The sequence below is a fragment of the Rhinoraja longicauda genome, chromosome 1 (assembly GCF_053455715.1).
Source record: "Rhinoraja longicauda isolate Sanriku21f chromosome 1, sRhiLon1.1, whole genome shotgun sequence".
In the NCBI taxonomy this organism is placed as follows: Eukaryota; Metazoa; Chordata; class Chondrichthyes; order Rajiformes; family Arhynchobatidae; genus Rhinoraja; species Rhinoraja longicauda.
In genome coordinates, this window is record NC_135953.1 from 120,783,006 (window position 1) to 120,800,363 (window position 17,358).

A 17,358-nucleotide genomic window follows, 5' to 3' on the forward strand; every position below is an offset into this window, starting at 1 on the left:
GCACCTCTGAAAGACATAGGGGTATCCCCATATGAAATGTTATTCGGGCTCCCGTACTTAGGAAAGATAGAAGGGATCCCAACAATACCAGGGAACGACGTGTTCCTAAGGAACTATTTACTGGCAGTATCCCAATCTCTTGCAGAACTAAAAACTAAAGGATTACTGGCCCAGAGCCCGCCACTGGATTTTCCGATTCACTCAGTCAAGGCTGGAGACTGGGTACTAATAAAAACGTGGAAGGAAGAAAAGTTGCAACCTAGGTGGACTGGACCCTACCTTGTGTTATTAACCACCGAGACAGCAGTACGAACAAAAGAAAAAGGGTGGACACACGCAAGTCGATTTAAGGGTCCCGTGGAGACCAGACAATATCAGCCCGTGGACGGTACGTGGAGGAAAGGAGCCATTGACTTTGGTATTCACCAAGACCCCGCATGGAAAATGAAGATTTCATGCTGGTGGATCGGGTGCTGGGTGGTTATCCAGCTTGTGAGTAATGTAGCATGTATAAAAATAACTATACCACAGAATAGAAGGGCCACCACCATCCCATTTGATGTATGTGAAGGAAAATGGTGGTGTGGTCATAGGATGTATGTATGCACCCATCCCTGTAAAAATTGGCACGAGGTATTCACTTCATCCAGAGAGGGGTGGCATAAGCCCACCTATCAAACTGATAGGTGGAGAGTATATCAAAACCCAAATGAGGGATTGCCAGGAATGAAGGAAAGTGGTAGGTATTGGATATGTGCAGATAAAACAGGGAAGGACGCATGCCTGAGGTTTGAAATAAAGGTAGAACGGGACGGATATATGGTAAAATATGAAGATAAGGGGGGAATGTTCCAGATAGAAGACAGTCAGAATAGGGATCCCTGGGTTACCCCAGCACCACCTGTAGTCAGCAATGTCACCACGGAATATGAGCCTAAGGATTTAAATATAATGATAGTAACAGGAGAAATAGAATTAATGCAATTGTATGGGGAGGGAATACCAACAGGGGGAAAGGGAACCAACACCTGGCTTACCTGGATGATGTACACGGCCAGAAGTATGCAACAAACCAATTGCTACGCCTGCGCCGGAGCTAAGCCTCAGCTGGTCCCAGTACCATTTCCCCTGAATTGGAATAGGACACCTGGGGCTATGTCATGTATACTACAACTATTCACGAATCCCATACTACCAAAGAATGAGACCTGCCAGAGCTACCATTACCTATTCCCGGCTAGCAACAACAACACGAAGGGCTGAAGGGAAGACCCTCGACCTCCCCCATTCACCATTCCCCTCGGGGAGGAGGGATTTGAGTGCTATACAAGATATAACCCAGATGGACAGCAAATGGGGGAGGTGCTAAACTGCAATCAGACGTATAACATAACAGCTGAGGAACAGGGGTCACTGTTCAGTAGCTCCTGGCTGAGAAAGCAGATAGTCAGTAGAGCCGATGTCTGGTGGTGGTGCGGAGAGGATACCCTGTGGCCCCAGCTACCAGGGTCATGGACAGGAACCTGTACCCTTACACAATTGATGATGCCCTTCACCATAGCAGTAGAACATGCGGTCGAACTCAATGAAGGAGGGCGACGACAAAGGAGAGAGGTGAGAGGATCATTTGACACACACATCTATATTGATGCAATAGGGGTGCCAAGAGGGGTACCCGATGAATTCAAAGCCAAAAACCAGATAGCTGCGGGCTTTGAGTCCATACTCTTCTGGTGGTCCACAATTAATAAAAATGTGGACTGGATCAACTACCTATACTACAATCAACAACGCTTTATAAATTACACTCGAGATGCGGTTGAAGGATTAGCGGAACAACTGACAGCTACCAGCCTAATGGCCTGGCTAAATCGCATGGCCTTGGACATGCTCCTGGCTGAGAAAGGGGGTGTGTGTGTGATGTTTGAGGAACAATGTTGCACCTACATCCCCAACAACACTGCTCCTGATGGGTCCGTGTCAAGGGCCCTAGCAAGTCTCACCTCCCTGTCTATCGAATTGGCCGAGAACTCTGGAGTAGACACCTCCTGGACCGGGTTTCTAGACTCCTGGTTTGGGAAATGGAAGCACATCTTTACATCAGCCCTTACATCAGTGGTAGTTGTGATGGGGTTGATGTGTCTATTCGGATGTTGTATCATTCCCTGCATATGGGGGTTGTCTCAGCGATTGATAGAGACAGCCCTGACAAAGAACGACATCGCCATGATGGCCTGTAGAATACAGTATGACCAGCAGGAGGAATATAGAGAGGCAAAGACTCTGCTGCTAGCACTAGAAAAGGAGGAAATAGTATAAATCAAAGTAGCGTGGCATAAGAAAAAGGGTGGATTGTGAGAGAGGTAAAAAGGGATAATTGATTTAAACTAAGGACCATGAGAAATAGCTGACCCGACTGTGCTCAGCTAGATAAGAACCGCAAGAACAAATGGTGACATTCCAAGGATAAGGGCAAGATATCCAAAGAACTAGCAGAGAGAGCACAAGATAACCAGAGAACTAGGAGAGAGGGCAAGATATCCAAAGAACTAGGAGAGAGGGCATGAACTACTCTGTACTGCGCCTGCCTAATAAGATAAATGAATATTGCAAAAACGCCCCGCATGACAAGATGCCTCATTTAAATGCACATGCGATGTATGATGTGGGAGGCAACAGGGTCGGTGTCGTTAGATTGTGCACCTCAGTGCTCCGATTGGAAGGAGTCCAGAGAGGAGGAATTTAAGGTGTGACAATTGTAAAGTGAAGTGAATAAAAAGAAGGGATTTTCCCGACCTCGGTGTGTCTCGAGAGGGGAGGCACCCAACTCTGCAGACTTGCAAATAAAATATACTTGTTTCTCTAGATTGTCTCGAGCATCGTGATTGTGAGCACTCACATTTGCATCTCACAAGTGCAACACTTAAAGCACTTTAAATATTTATCCATAGCAATCACAATTTTCAATTGTTCATACAAAATCTTTTAATAAATATATGTTTAAAAAAACATCATATAATATACACAGGAGACTAATAGAAAGCTGCATTACACAGGTGTTTGGCATGGTTGGCTACTCTCATCAGCACTTTAATGCTCAGGCAATATATTTATCTGCATCTTCAAAACAAACTGGATGGATCTTTACAACATCTGAGCCATACAAATAAAACAAAATGGCAAACCAATTTTGCAAGACCCCCTACCCTACAACACCCCCAGTATTTCTTTAACTCTTAAGATTGTTTAAAGACCAAAAGATGATCGAAAGAACATCCTTTACTCACTGAATGTTTGGTGTAATCCCTTCAAGTAAGACAATATTTACGCCACCAATGTGAGCAGTTGCACAGGTTTCTGTCATTTTTTGGTGCAAAACATCTGAAATAAAATAAAAATAAAAATATTACTCTATACTGAAGTTGAACTTAAGCAATTAAGATTTTTAAATATGCATAATGTGAGGTCTTAATGATTTTATATTTTATTGTGGTTTCAAACAGTCGATTAAGATGTCAGAATAAATAAACAAAACGTGTTTAATTCTAGATTTCTTCCTCTTTCCTCCCTGGACCTAACTGGCTTCAATTACAGCAATAGGTTGGTTTATTTTCCTTTATGGATATTGATGGATGCATTTTGTACTTCCAGAATATTTTAGTTTTATTTCTGATTTTCAGCTTTTGCAGTGTTTTACCTTGGTTTTACAATCAATCTTGTGAACAATATTCTTTTGGTAATAACTTACAAAATACATGTCAAACTGATCACATTTCGATTCTAAAATTCTTGTGGAATCCAAAACACTTTTTTTGTTTTATAATTAGATAGACCATTGTGCAATGTATATTTAGTATACACATGAAAGTAAGTGTTTTTATTTTGAAATGGGTCAATAATACCCTTAAATATTGTTACTAAATTGTTATTAATATCAAGCTATGAACTATTTCTGGTTAGACAGCATCTCCAGAGATAAAATGGGTAATGCTTCGAATTAACACATTTTCATCAGAACTAGGTAAAGTTAAAAGTAAAATATGTTTTAAGTTGTAAAGAATGGAAAGGAAAGCGAGAAAAGCAGGAAAGTCTGCAATAGGGCACAGACCAAGAGATGGTGGTAATGCCCGAGAGGTACCACACCATTTATATAATTTCATCTCTTTCCCTAAGGATCTAATCACAGATATTTCCTTTGTTCTGTAACTTAAAACATGTTCAAATTTCTGCATTTTTTCAGTTCTGTGAAAAGATCATCAACTTCTACTGTTAACTGTTTTTCTCTTCGTGGATGCTGTCTAACCCGCTGCATATTTCCAGCAATATCTGTTTACTATCAAATATACTGGACAATTAGACATGTTTGTTGCAAGGCTAAGTAACGTTAATTACTGTTACATTTCATCCAAACCATTGTTCATATATTTGATGCCACTACCTTTCATTTTCTCTTTCACTGTAAAGCTTCCATGGATCTTTTTAAGCTCCGCTTCCATTGTTAACCCTCCAATGTCTGCTTCTAGATGAGTGCGGTTCACCATACCAACTCCAAACATGATAAGTGTGACGTGCTGGGGTTCGGAATTCACCAAGCTGCGCTTCCTTGATAGTTTATTTGGACTTGAACTCTCTTGTTCATTTTCAAAGATTACTTTGCAACCAGGATCAGTGGGACTTCTACCACCTAGGTTCACAGATAAAATAAACTATTAATAAAATACAACATGATTTACATTTATGCAATCACACGACATCCGATACTTTTAGCTACAGAACCCAAAGCAACAAATCTCTTCCACGTCCAACCCTTCCCTTGAAATCTCTTAAAACAAACTTTGATCACTCATCCTAATAGTTCCTTTTTGGATCAGTGCTTTTCTTTACAAGTATCTTTTAAATGCTTTGGAACTTTTTACATGATATGGTGCTTTAGAAATACAAACTATTGGTTCTTAATCATGAATACGTTAAATAAAAATGCACTTCAAAACTGATTTTAAATTTGACATAACGTTTATATTTAATAACAAATCAATAAATAATGATGATTTCTTTCACTGTGATTTATTTTCCTTCTTATGCTAGTAAAAGAAGTATAAAAATTCTTGAAATTTGATAAATTTTCACCCATAAAATAACACACATACCATCAGTGGAGATTGTAAGAAAACCGAGACAACATAATAAATCTCCAGGCAACGTTTAAAGCCATACCTGTAATGCAAGGCCTTTGTCAATTTGACTTGAGCAGCGCCAGTGAAATGTATGTTAAACCTGCTGCTGGCTGAGGAAGGTGAAACATCAATTCAATATGTGACGAGTGTAAAAGTTTGCCTTGGTGGAATAAACTATAGTAGGTCTCCATTTCTTGTCTACCATCAAGTTTTATGTTCAACTTCACCATTCAGGGCAGCATCAATATTCGTATTAATAAGATCATAGAACAGGATAAGAATTAGGCCATTTAGCCAATCGAGTCTGCTCTGCCATTCTATCACAGGTGTTCTATTTTTCCTTCTCAGCCCCATTCTCCTGTCTTTCCCCATAGCCTTTGACACCGTTACTAATCAAGAACCTATCAATCTCTGCTTTAAAAGTACCCAATGACTTGGCCTCGACCACTGTCTGTGGCAATGAATTTCACAGATTCACCACCCTTCGGCTGAAGAATTTCCTCCTCATTTCCATTCTAAAAATATATCCTTTTAATCTGAGGCTGTGCCCTCTGGACCGAGACTTGCACGATTGGAAACATCTCTCCACCTCTACACTCTCAGCCTTTTGTAACCGTGATTGCAACTTTGACAAGTAATTTTGAAGACTGTAGTGCAGTTAAAATAGGCTATTTTCATATATTTTAAGTATGCTATACAACATCAACCTCACCTTCTTTCATTGTTTAAAAACATGAAAACTTCAGGAAAAAATAGACTGCAGGAAACACAAGGACGAAGATCTAGGCTAGAATATGATTATCAGCTCAAAGCTTGCTATGAATTAAACCTACTTTGAGTAAATTTATACACTTGGTTGAAATAGTTTAAACTAATTTACGCACAAAAAGGAATTAATCAAATTACAGATTCATTCTTAATATGATAGATGGACATATTTGAAAAAAAGGTGGCACCTTAAATAGAATAGAAATAGAATTAAATTCAATTAACTGAATAATCCCTTATGTAACTAAATTAGAATCCAACTGCTAGGGATATGGTAGCAGCAATTATACAACTTGCCCTTTGGAAATGAAAAAAACATTTCAATTTTATAAGGAATTAATAAGGCATCTGAGAACGAGACTGACTCTCAAAGTAGACCTCTTTTTAAATAGGAATAGCACAGGAATATCACCTACCTGCAGAATGCAATACATCAGGTGAAGTTTTTTCAAGGATGCCCGTTGGATCAGAGATTAATGAATAGAAGTTAAGCAGTTTGTACATATTCTGCCAGCACTCTGCAGAAGGTTCACTTTGTTCAGACACAGTGATTGAGTCAGAGTCATCCATATGAATAGTCACATGATCTACCACATCTTTTGATCCCTTCCTGGAAACCTTTGAGGTTCTTCTTTGTGTTGGACCAGATGAATTTTTATTCCGCGATTCTCTTTTATTGTTCTCATTTCCAAGTCTTTTATTTGTTTTCGTGCTATTTCCTCTGCCACCTCCATTAAGACTGCCTCGAGAACTGCGACTAAAATCTGATGAACGGAAGTCCCGATGTTTCCGTGTTTTGAATGTTGGTGTGGGAGATACAGACCCAGCTGTGTATCTGCTAAGTTTAATATCTGTTTGAGTGGTCTTTATGTCATCAACCATTGTGCTAAACTGATGGATGAGACGGACTAATGCCATGTCCACGTGCTGGCTGATGGACTGACAGGAGATAGTAAAGTTAACATGAAATGTGTTCTGGTGATGTCTATTGAGTTCATGGAAAGAAAGAGCATTTGTAGAGTTTTGGTTGCAAGTTGGTCTGTCCATCACAACGGCATTTATGCAAAAGGTGTTGAACATCAGGGCTGGTTTGAAATCAAGAGGTGGCAGATTTATCATCCCCTGTCTAAAAACAGCAAAACATGAAATAATTAGAAATTCTGTGCTCAAGCTGAAGTGTGTTTAAATACAATCAAAAGTGCTATAACTACTATAATAGCTAAAGCTAAATTCTCAATTAAACGTTTATAACTTTTATAGGTCATCAACAAAGGACGAGGATGGGATGAGAAATAGAGATGGATTTGTCGTGTTCCCAAGGCAGAGGGGAAGCAATATAGAGATTTTGGAATCTAGGTTTACTAAGTTGTGGGTAAACAAATTGGGTAACATTGCAGATTCTAGAAATAGCAATTCTGACCTATACGCAACTTAAAATGAGGCAAGCATCCTCATCCGATGCACTGTACTATTCAAAATGGTGGCTCACCATCACCTTCCCAAGGACAATGAAAGCCAACGTTGCCATTGAAGCTCACATACCTGAAACTAAAACAGCATTGGGCTGTGCGTCAAGATGAATAAGATGCTGAATTATGTTCTGCTAGGAATGAAGGTCACAGCACAATTGTTGCGTGAAATGCAGATTGAAACTCGCAAACAAGAAACATGACAACTGAATAAGAGCCACATAGTAACCAATGAGGGAATGTTATATGGAGCACTGACCAAGGAAAATTTCAAGATCAAATACAAGACCATTTAGCAAGCATTTTGTTGCAACAAATTAAGCAGCCTCAGATTAAAGTTTTGTGAGATGGGTGAAGGAATGATCACAATTGTTTTTAATTCAATGTTTGTTTTATGTCTTTTAGATACAAAAAAATGCCACTTTAAATTAAGTACCTTCTTTTTCTCCTGATCTTCCTTTCTTTAGATGTATCCGAGTCAACAATATCTGCTCTGAGACAGTTCAGGGTTCCAGAGAATGACAAATGCTTCCCAAAATACATCCCATAAGTTAAAGGCACAACATCTTGTGATTGTATTCCAGTGTTGCTCAGTAACGGCTTAAAAACAACCTAAGAATAATTCAGTATGAATAATATTTTAAATTCAATAAAGTCAAGTCAATTAAATAATATTTTATCAAGAACTTTACTAAATCAATAATTTTACTTTAATCTTTTTTTTAAATAAGTGCAATACAATAAGTGTAATAATTGCAAGTTTTAATTTTAAGGTAACAAAACTCACCTAAAAACAATCTCTAAAGGTAAAAGATAAAACAGGATTACTAAAATTCAATTTTTGGTAGGTGGAGCATACCTAACACAGAATAACCAATTGTGCAAAAAATTGAGATATTAATGAAAATAAAAAATACACTTCCACACAGGTATAAATAAGGATTCATTACAATTTTTATTAACATTGCCCACAAGGCAAAGCTGGCAGATCCCCCCCATTACCTGTGCATCAGCCAGCTGAACAGCAGGCGGGCCTTGGTTACCCTCTTCAATACCAACAATTTCATCCTGACTAGTGCTATTCTGTGACTGTGTGCCATCCAGAGTGTTCTGATCACTGGACAGCATTGTATTAAAGTCTGATGCCGATTGTATTGTGGGAAGATTATACATTAAACCTAAGCAAAATAATAACACATATAAGGAAATTGCAATATTACAATGATGCAAACATCAAAGTAATTTAACAAATATATATTATTTTAATCTAGCGATGTCAGCTTGTATAATTATAGTCATGGAGTCATAGAGAGTGGAAACAGGCCCTTTGGCCCCACTTGCCCACGCCTTCCAACATGTCCCATCTACACTAGTAGTCCCACTTGGCATAATCCTTCTAAACCTCTCCTGTCCATGTACCTGTCCAAATGTTTAAATGATTGTTTTAAATCTTAATCAATTCAAACTAAACCATATCGTTACATTTTAATCATTTTCTGATTAAAGTAATTAAAAATAACTATCTTACATTTTGATCCGAGCTTGGCAGATTACCATTCATATTTGTCAGAAAAAGTAAATCCAAATCACAAGTAAATCAAGTACTGCAGAGAAGACACTTAGATTAAAAACGTTGCCACTTAATACAAACAGATCAAAGCTGAATGCACGATTGCTAAATACCATTATTTGTTGTGGTTTGTGGAGGATGGTATTTCTCTTCTTATCACAATGAAACAATGCACCTTACAGATGGAAGATATGCTCATGAGTCAGATTTTCCAGCAGTCCACGTCAGTCAAGGTTGTGATTGCTAGAGCTTACAATCTTTTCTAATCAAAAAATGATTAAATAGTTACAGGCACGAGGCTATGCTGTCTGCTGATTTCCAACTTAACTGTAACAGTTCATTCCAGAATCTCACTGGATCTCCGAGCTCCTCAGAGAGCTCAACTGGCCAGCTGTTTTCCCAGGCCATTGTATCACTGGAGCACCACTATTACTGGTAATTCAGAGCTGACATGCATTGTTGCACTGGCTCTACTGAATGGGTAAAAATGCATATTTACATCTGTAAGTGATGTAGCCTCTTTGTCACCCTATCCTCCCAACTCTCAGCATCCATCTAAGTTTCAGCTCTCTCCAACCTCCAACCTTCTTCCAGCCCTGCCAACTCCCAGTCCCTGAAAATCCACATCCTCCTCGCAGTATCCCCAACTTCCTAATAGTCAGTCTCCTGTAATCCTTCATATTTCTATCTTGTTTCCAGTCCATACCTTTGGCTCTGGTGAAATACAATGAAATTCAGTGGCTTAGGTAGGATTGACTTGCTCTGCTCGGGTCCTGCTACCCATTGGAAGTGGCCTGGACACACTTGAAGAAACAACTTCCCCCTGACAGCGTACAAGCTGACTGTCATCAAAAAAAGCTTATTTGTTTTGCTTTTAGTATTCATGCTGAATTGACAAAATGGCAAGCAAATCTTGACACAAAATACTCAATTTCCATTCATTTATACGATTCTTAAGCCAAGAATGCAATAATAAATCACTGAAAGGACTAGTGGTTATGCCTACACACGGTTATAGAAAACACTGAGAAAGATCACAGTATCAAACAACATTCACTTGACCAGTTAAGTGGTGAAGTGAGTTATATAGATAATTTCAGGGATACATCACCTTAATGAGGAGGAGAAAAAAACATAGAAAATAGGTGCAGGAGGAGGCCATTCGGCCCTTCAAGCCAGCACCGCCATTCATTGTGATCATGGCTGATTGTCCCCAATCAATACCCCGTGCCTGCCTTCCCATAAAACCTAGATAGGCCAAGAATAAAAGGCAACTAGGGACTCAAAACGAATAAATGATTTAAAGACCTCGTCAGTGATGCACTAAAAAATGCTACAAACCATTGGGATTTATTACTGTGAGCACAGAATTCACAAATTAGTGAAGTTTTGATGAATTCATACGGCATTTTTCTAAGGTCACAATCTGAGAACACTGGACATGTCACGAGTCAAGTCAAATAAATGACTTCTCATATCAGAGCAAATATTTTTCTATCATTTGAATTCAGTAATTACATTGAATCATAATACTTCATCAGAGACAGTAATTTTAAATATGCATTATCTTATCTTGGGTAAGAAATCTGTTAAATTATGAAATTTAGCTAAGTTAAAACCATTAACTATAGAAAGAAGAATCGCCTAGTTAATCTTATCAGACCATGTCTCACTCTTGGTATCATGCCATATCTTTGGAAGTTTATGAAATTGAACTGCATGTTCTGTTGCCACAAGAAAATAGCAGCACATCCGCGTACTTTAAACAAAACAACTAAAACAACATTAACTAAGGAAATAAAATAAAGGATGTGGGATGAATTTATGGATGCATCACTACTCGTAGGGATACAGTACAGAGAACACCAAAGAGAAGACAGGCGAAGAGAAATATGGCAAAACCAGCTGAAATGGCCCACTCACAACTTCCTATTATTTTGTACACATCAATAAATATGTAATTTTCTTGGTGAATTGTGAATTTAAATTCAATACAATGAAGTAACGAAGCATATTGGTGTCATTTTGATTACCAATATACTGTGGAGGATGGCAATGTTTTATGCCATGCTACGTTAATGAAATGATCCCATTATTCAGTCCTTGCTCATTAGTTCCTCGAAGTAATCTTCTTCGAATCACCCAATTATTGTCATAACCTCCAATTACTTTGCTAACCAATTTCAACCCAAGGAAACTGAATATGGTGACATTCAGCTCTTTGAACAATCAAATCCCGTGTGTTTAACCATGTACCATATATACTTTCAGTTTACCTGTTGAAAGAGTGTTATGGCCAGTTCTGGGCACTGGTGATTCTTGAGTAATGCTTCCTCGATTACTCACAGCATTTGACATCCAATTATAAAAACTGACTGATGATGGTTCAGACAGAAGTGGGTGTTCAGATGGCATCTCTGTAGCAACTACATTTCCTGTATTTGCAATATAAACGGATGAATAACACCCATGATCATAATTAATACTCAAAAAATGGATATATCAATGAAACTAAATGTTAGAACACAGTTATCGTTTTAAATCGGCCAGGAAATCTGGCAAGAAATCTTCGCAGTCATCTATTATGTGTTTTTATTTCCAGTATAGCAGAAATATATTTACTTTGCAAAACTGTAACATAAGTAACAATTTATCTTCAAGCACTAAATGTAGAATGTAATAGTAAATGTTTTTATGAGCTTTAATCTATGTATAGTTTAGATTAGAGACAGTAATTTTAATGATTAACATAGAAACATAGAAAATAGGTGCAGGAGGAGGCCATTTGGCTCATCGAGCCAGCACAGCCATTCATTGTGATCATCCACAATCAGTACCCTGTGCCTGCCTTCTCCCCATATCCCCTGATTCGAATAGCCCATAGAGCTCTATCTAACTCTTTTAAATTCATCCAGTGAATTGGCCTCTGCCTTCCATGGCAGAGAATTCCACAAATTCTCTGGGTGAAAAAGTTTCTTCTCACCTCAGTTTTAAATGGCCTCCCCTTTATTCTTAGACTATGGACCCTGGTTCTAAACTCCCCCAACATTGGGAACATTTCTGCATCTAGTTTGTCCAGTACTTTCATAATTTTATACATCTCTATAAGATTCCCTCTCATCCTTCTAAACTCAATAGACAATAGGTGCAGGAGTAGGCCATACGGCCCTTTGAGCCAGCACCACCATTCAATGTGATCATGGCTGACCATTCTCAATCAGTACCCCGTTCCTGCCTTCTCCCAATACGCCCTAACTCCGCTATCCTAAAGAGCTCTATCTAGCTCTCTCTTGAAGGCATTCAGAGAATTGGCCTCCACTGCCTTCTGAAACAGAGAATTCCACAGATTTACAACTCTCTGACTGAAAAAGGTTTTCCTCATCTCCGTTCTAAATGGCCTACCTCTTATTCTTAAACTGCGGCACCTGGTTCTGGACTCCCCCAACATTGGGAACATGTTTCCTGCCTCTAATGTATCCAACCCCTTAATAATCTTATATGTTTCGATAAGATCCCCTCTCATCCTTCTAAATTCCAGTGTATACAAGCCTAGTCGCTCCAGTCTTTCAACATATGACAGTCCCACCATTCCGGGAATTAACCAAGTAAACCTACGCTGCACGCCCTCAATAGCAAGAATATCCTTCCTCAAATTTGGAGACCAAAACTGGACACAGTACTCCAGGTGCGGTCTCACTAGGGCCCTGTACAACTGCAGAAGGACCTCTTTGCTCCTATGCTCAACTCCTCTTGTTATGAAGGCCAACATTCCATTGGCTTTCTTCACTGCCTGCTGTACCTGCATGCTTCCTTTCAGTGACTGATGCACTAGGACGCCCAGATCTCGTTGTACATCCACTTTTCTTAACTTGACACCATTCAGATAATAATCTGCCTTCCTATTCTTACCACTAAAGTGGATAACCTCACACTTATCCATATTAAACTGCATCTGCCATGCATCCGCCCACTTACACAATGTGTCCAAGTCACCCTGCAACCACCTAGCATCTTCCTCACAGTTCACACTACCACCCAGCTTTGTATCATCTGCAAATTTGCTAATGGTATTTTTAATCCCTTCATCCAAGTAATTAATGTATATTATAAATAGCTGCGGTCCCAGCACCGAGCCTTGCGGTACCCCACTAGTCACTGCCTGCCATTCTGAAAGGGACCCATTTATCCCCACTCTTTGCTTTCTGTCTGTCAACCAATTTTCTATCCATGTCAGTACCCTACCCCCAATACCATGTGCTCTAAGTTTGCCCACTAATCTCCTATATGGGACCTTGTCGAAGGCTTTCTGAAAGTCAAGGTACACAACATCCACCGGCTCTCTCCTGTCAATTTTTCTAGTTACATCCTCAAAAAATTCCAGAAGATTAGTCAAGCATGATTTCTCCTTCGTAAATCCATGCTGACTCGGAAAGATCCTATTACTGCTGTCCAAATGCTCCGCAATTTCGTCTTTTATAATTTACTCCAGCATCTTCCCCACCACTGATGTCAGACTAACTGGTCTATAATTTCCTGTTTTCTCTCTTCCTCCTTTCTTAAAAAGTGGGATAACATGTCCACAGGAACTGATCTTGAATCTATAGAACATTGGAAAATGATCACCAATGCGTCCACAATTTCTAGAGTCACCTCCTTAAGTACCCTGGGATGCAGACCATCAGGCCCTGGGATTTATCAGCCATCAGTCCCATCAGTCAACACCATTTCCTGCCTAATGTGAATTTCCGTCAGTTCCTCCGTCACCCTAGGATCTCTGGCCACTGGAATATCTGGGAGATTGTTTGTATCTTCCTTAGTGAAGACAGATCCAAAGTACCGGTTCAACTTGTCTGCCATTTCCTTGTTCCCCATAATAAATTCCCCTGCTTCTGTCTTCAAGGGACCCACATTTGCCTTGACTATTTTTTTCCTCTTCACATACCTAAAAAAACTTTTCCTATCCTCCTTTACATTATTGGTTAGCTTACCCTCGTACCTCATATTTTCTCCCCGTATTGCCTTTTTAGTTATCTTCTGTTGCTCTTTAAAAGAGTCCCAATCCTCTGGCTTCCCACTCTTCTTTGCTATGTTCTACTTCTTCTCTTTTATTTTTATGCTGTTCTTGACTTCCTTTGTCAGCCACGGGTGCCTCTTACTCCCCTTAGAATCTTTCCTCCTCTTTGGGATAAATTGATCCTGCAACTTCTGCATTATTCCCAGGAATACCTGCCATTGCTGTTCCACCGTCTTCCCTGCTAGTGCCTCCTTCCAGTCAAATCTGGCCAGCTCATGCCTCTGTAATCCCCTTTTCCATACTGTAATACTGACACTTCCGATTTTCCCTTCTCCCTCTCAATTTGTGGAGTAAAACTTATCATATTATGATCACTGCCTCCTAATGGCTCTTTTACCTTGAGTCCCCTTATCAGATCAGGTTCATTACACAACACTTCATCCAGAATTGCCTTCTCCCTGGTAGGCTCCAGTACAAGCTGTTCTAAGAATCCATCTCGGAGGCACTCCACAAACTCTCATTCCTGGGGTCAATTACCAACCTGATTTTCCCAGTCTACCTGCATGTTGAAATCCCCCATAACCACTGTAGCATTACATTTGCAACATGCCAATTTTAGCTCTTGATTCAACTTGCACCCTATGTCGAAGCTACTGTTTGGGGGCCTGTAGATAACTCCCATTAGGGTCTTTTTACCCCTACAATTCCTCATTTCCATCCATACTGATTCTACATCTCCTGATTCTATGTCACCGCTTGCAAGGGAGTGAATATCATTCCTTACCAACAGAGCGACCCCACCTCCTCTACCCACCTGTCTGTCTTTTCTATACATTGTGTACCCCTGAATATTCAGTTCCCAGCCCTGGTCCTCTTGTACCATGTCTCTGTAATTCCCACAACATCATACTTGCCAATGTCTAACTGAGCCTCAAGCTCATCCACTTTATTTTTTATACTTCGCGCATTTAAATACAACACTTTAACTTCGGTATTCACCTCCCCTCTCACACCGGTCACAATTGGCCCTGACCTTACTCTCATCCCATCTAGAACTTTCCTTCCCATTTATTCGAGAGTCCTTTGCAATTTCTCCTGTATTCGCTTCCCCTTTAACTCCATCTTCATATTCCCAATTTGTCAACCCCTCCCCCCCACTACTTAGTTTAAACCCACACGTGTAGCACTAGCGTGAATACTCCAGTGAATACAAGCCCAGTCTTTCCAATCTTTCCTCATATGACAGTCCTGCCAACCCAGGGATTAACCTCGTGAACCTACACTGCACTGCCTCAATAGCAAGGACGTCCTTCCTCAAATTAGGAGACCAAAACTGCACACAATACTCCAGATGTGGTCTCACCAGGGCCTAACACAACTGCAGAAGGACCTTTTTTCACCTTTACGCAAATCCTCTTGTTATGAAGGCCAACATGCCATTAGCTTTCTTCACTGCCTGCTGTACCTACACGCTTACTTTCAAGGACACCCAGGTCTCGTTGCACTTCCCCTTTACCTAACCTAACACCATTGAGATAATAATCTGCCTCCTTTTTTTGCCGCCAAAGTGGATAACCTCACATTTTGTAGGAGCCATTTATGCTTAATTTAGTTACTGTCATTGTATTATGGCTATTTTAATATTTCTAGTTTCTGTCTTTTTTGCATGCTTGTGGGTGTGATTTGATACGTAATGGGGAGTGTCTACATTGGAGGAGGCTAGCGTAGCAACAGAGATTGTGGGTCAGTTTAGTCTCGGAGGATGGAGAGAATAGTTTTTTACCACGCTCGCGCCAGTCACACTCACGTCTGCCACACTCACGACTGCCACACTCGTGCAAGCTACACTCACAAGGACCACAAGGTAACGACTACACGATTTTTACTGTATTGTTTGAAGAAGAAACAGTTGATAAGAACGAAAAGTTATGAATTACTCTTTTGATTTGTGCTACTTTAACAAAGACCAATTAATCAAGAAAAAGCATTTGGAAGATTCATTTTTTTAATCTCAGAGTGCGGGGTGTGCGTAAGCTGTACCTCCATTCCATTCCCGAGCAGTAATGGCTATCGAAGTTGGACTTTGAGAAGGTATAGAAACTGCCATTACACATCTATCTACATTATCACGCATCTGCCATGCATCCTCCCACTCACTCAACCTCTCCAAGTCACCGTGCAACTTCCTAACATCCTCTTCGCAGTTCACACTGCCACCCAGCTTTGTGTCATCTGCAAACTTGCTAGTGTTACTTCTAATTCCATCATCCAAATCATTAATATATATGGTAAACAGTTGCGGCCCCAGCACCGTGCCTTACATCACTCCACTCGCAACTGCCTGCCATTCTGCAAAGGACTCATTTATTCATACACTTTGCTTCCTGTCTACCAACCAATTCTCTATCCATGTCAATACCCTACCCCCAATACCATGTGCTCTAATTTTGCTCACCAGCCTCCCATATGGGACCTTATCAAAGGCTTTCTGAAAGTCTAGATACACTACATCTACTGGCACTCCTTCGTTCATTTTACATGTCACATCCTCAAAAAATTCCAGAAGATTAGCCAAGCAGGATTTCCCCTTCATAAATCCACGCTGACTTGGACCAATCCTTTTACTGCTATCCAAATGTGGCACTTTTTTTTTTGCAAATTACTTTGCCCCTACCAAATGCACATCAGGAACTTATTTTTATTATAAATGCACTGTGAAATTAGTGAGGAAAATTATAATGCAAAGGTTTGTGTATATTATGGAGGTCAAACATACATTGTAAAAAGATACCAGATTAGATAGCCTGACCACCTCTAGAGTGTAATATTGATTGATTACTGGAGATTCTTATAGCTAGTAAAACAAAACACAAATAAAAGTGAAAATTGACAAGAAAACGGGCAAATTATGCTCTGTTGCCTTTATTAAATCTGTAAATTTCATTTCATTTCCCTCTGAATACTGCATAGAGAGCTATCCAAAAGATGTACTGTGTATCGTCATAAATCCCATGCTTATCCTACATTTTTCTTTTCTTATTCAGAACTCAGCAGCTACATGCCTGCAAGAACCAGTTTCGGGTCTGTGATGCACTCACACGCAAATAATATTTCTTTCTTCAATGCAACAGGCAATTGCAGAAAGACACGTTTAGTCAAAAACACACTGCAGATCAAGAATTGAGCCAAATGGTTTCATTAAAACTCTTATTGCTCTACACACCATATGTGCACGAGGCAGCGTGGTGTCACAACATATGGAACATTAATATATAATTCATTTGAAATCCAATAGACTTTAGAGATATCTGTTGAAGGAGTGTTTTGTTTTCCCACCAAAATAACAGTCATACTTGCTTCAAA

General features: G+C 39.7%; 1 protein-coding gene across 7 annotated transcripts in view; it reads right to left on the minus strand.

Annotated features, from left to right (window-relative positions):
• The window catches only part of kiaa1109 (KIAA1109 ortholog), a 292,965-nt gene that overhangs the window by 95,001 nt on the left and 180,606 nt on the right, over positions 1–17,358 (minus strand). For all 7 annotated transcript variants that reach the window (XM_078405533.1, XM_078405525.1, XM_078405561.1 and 4 more), the window contains exons 44-49: positions 11,258–11,416; positions 8,414–8,589; positions 7,848–8,023; positions 6,359–7,068; positions 4,439–4,684; positions 3,288–3,381 (exon numbers count right to left, since the gene is read on the minus strand). In XM_078405533.1, coding sequence (XP_078261659.1) covers positions 3,288–3,381; positions 4,439–4,684; positions 6,359–7,068; positions 7,848–8,023; positions 8,414–8,589; positions 11,258–11,416 — 1,561 coding nt within the window. The remainder of the gene's footprint in view (positions 1–3,287; positions 3,382–4,438; positions 4,685–6,358; positions 7,069–7,847; positions 8,024–8,413; positions 8,590–11,257; positions 11,417–17,358) is intronic.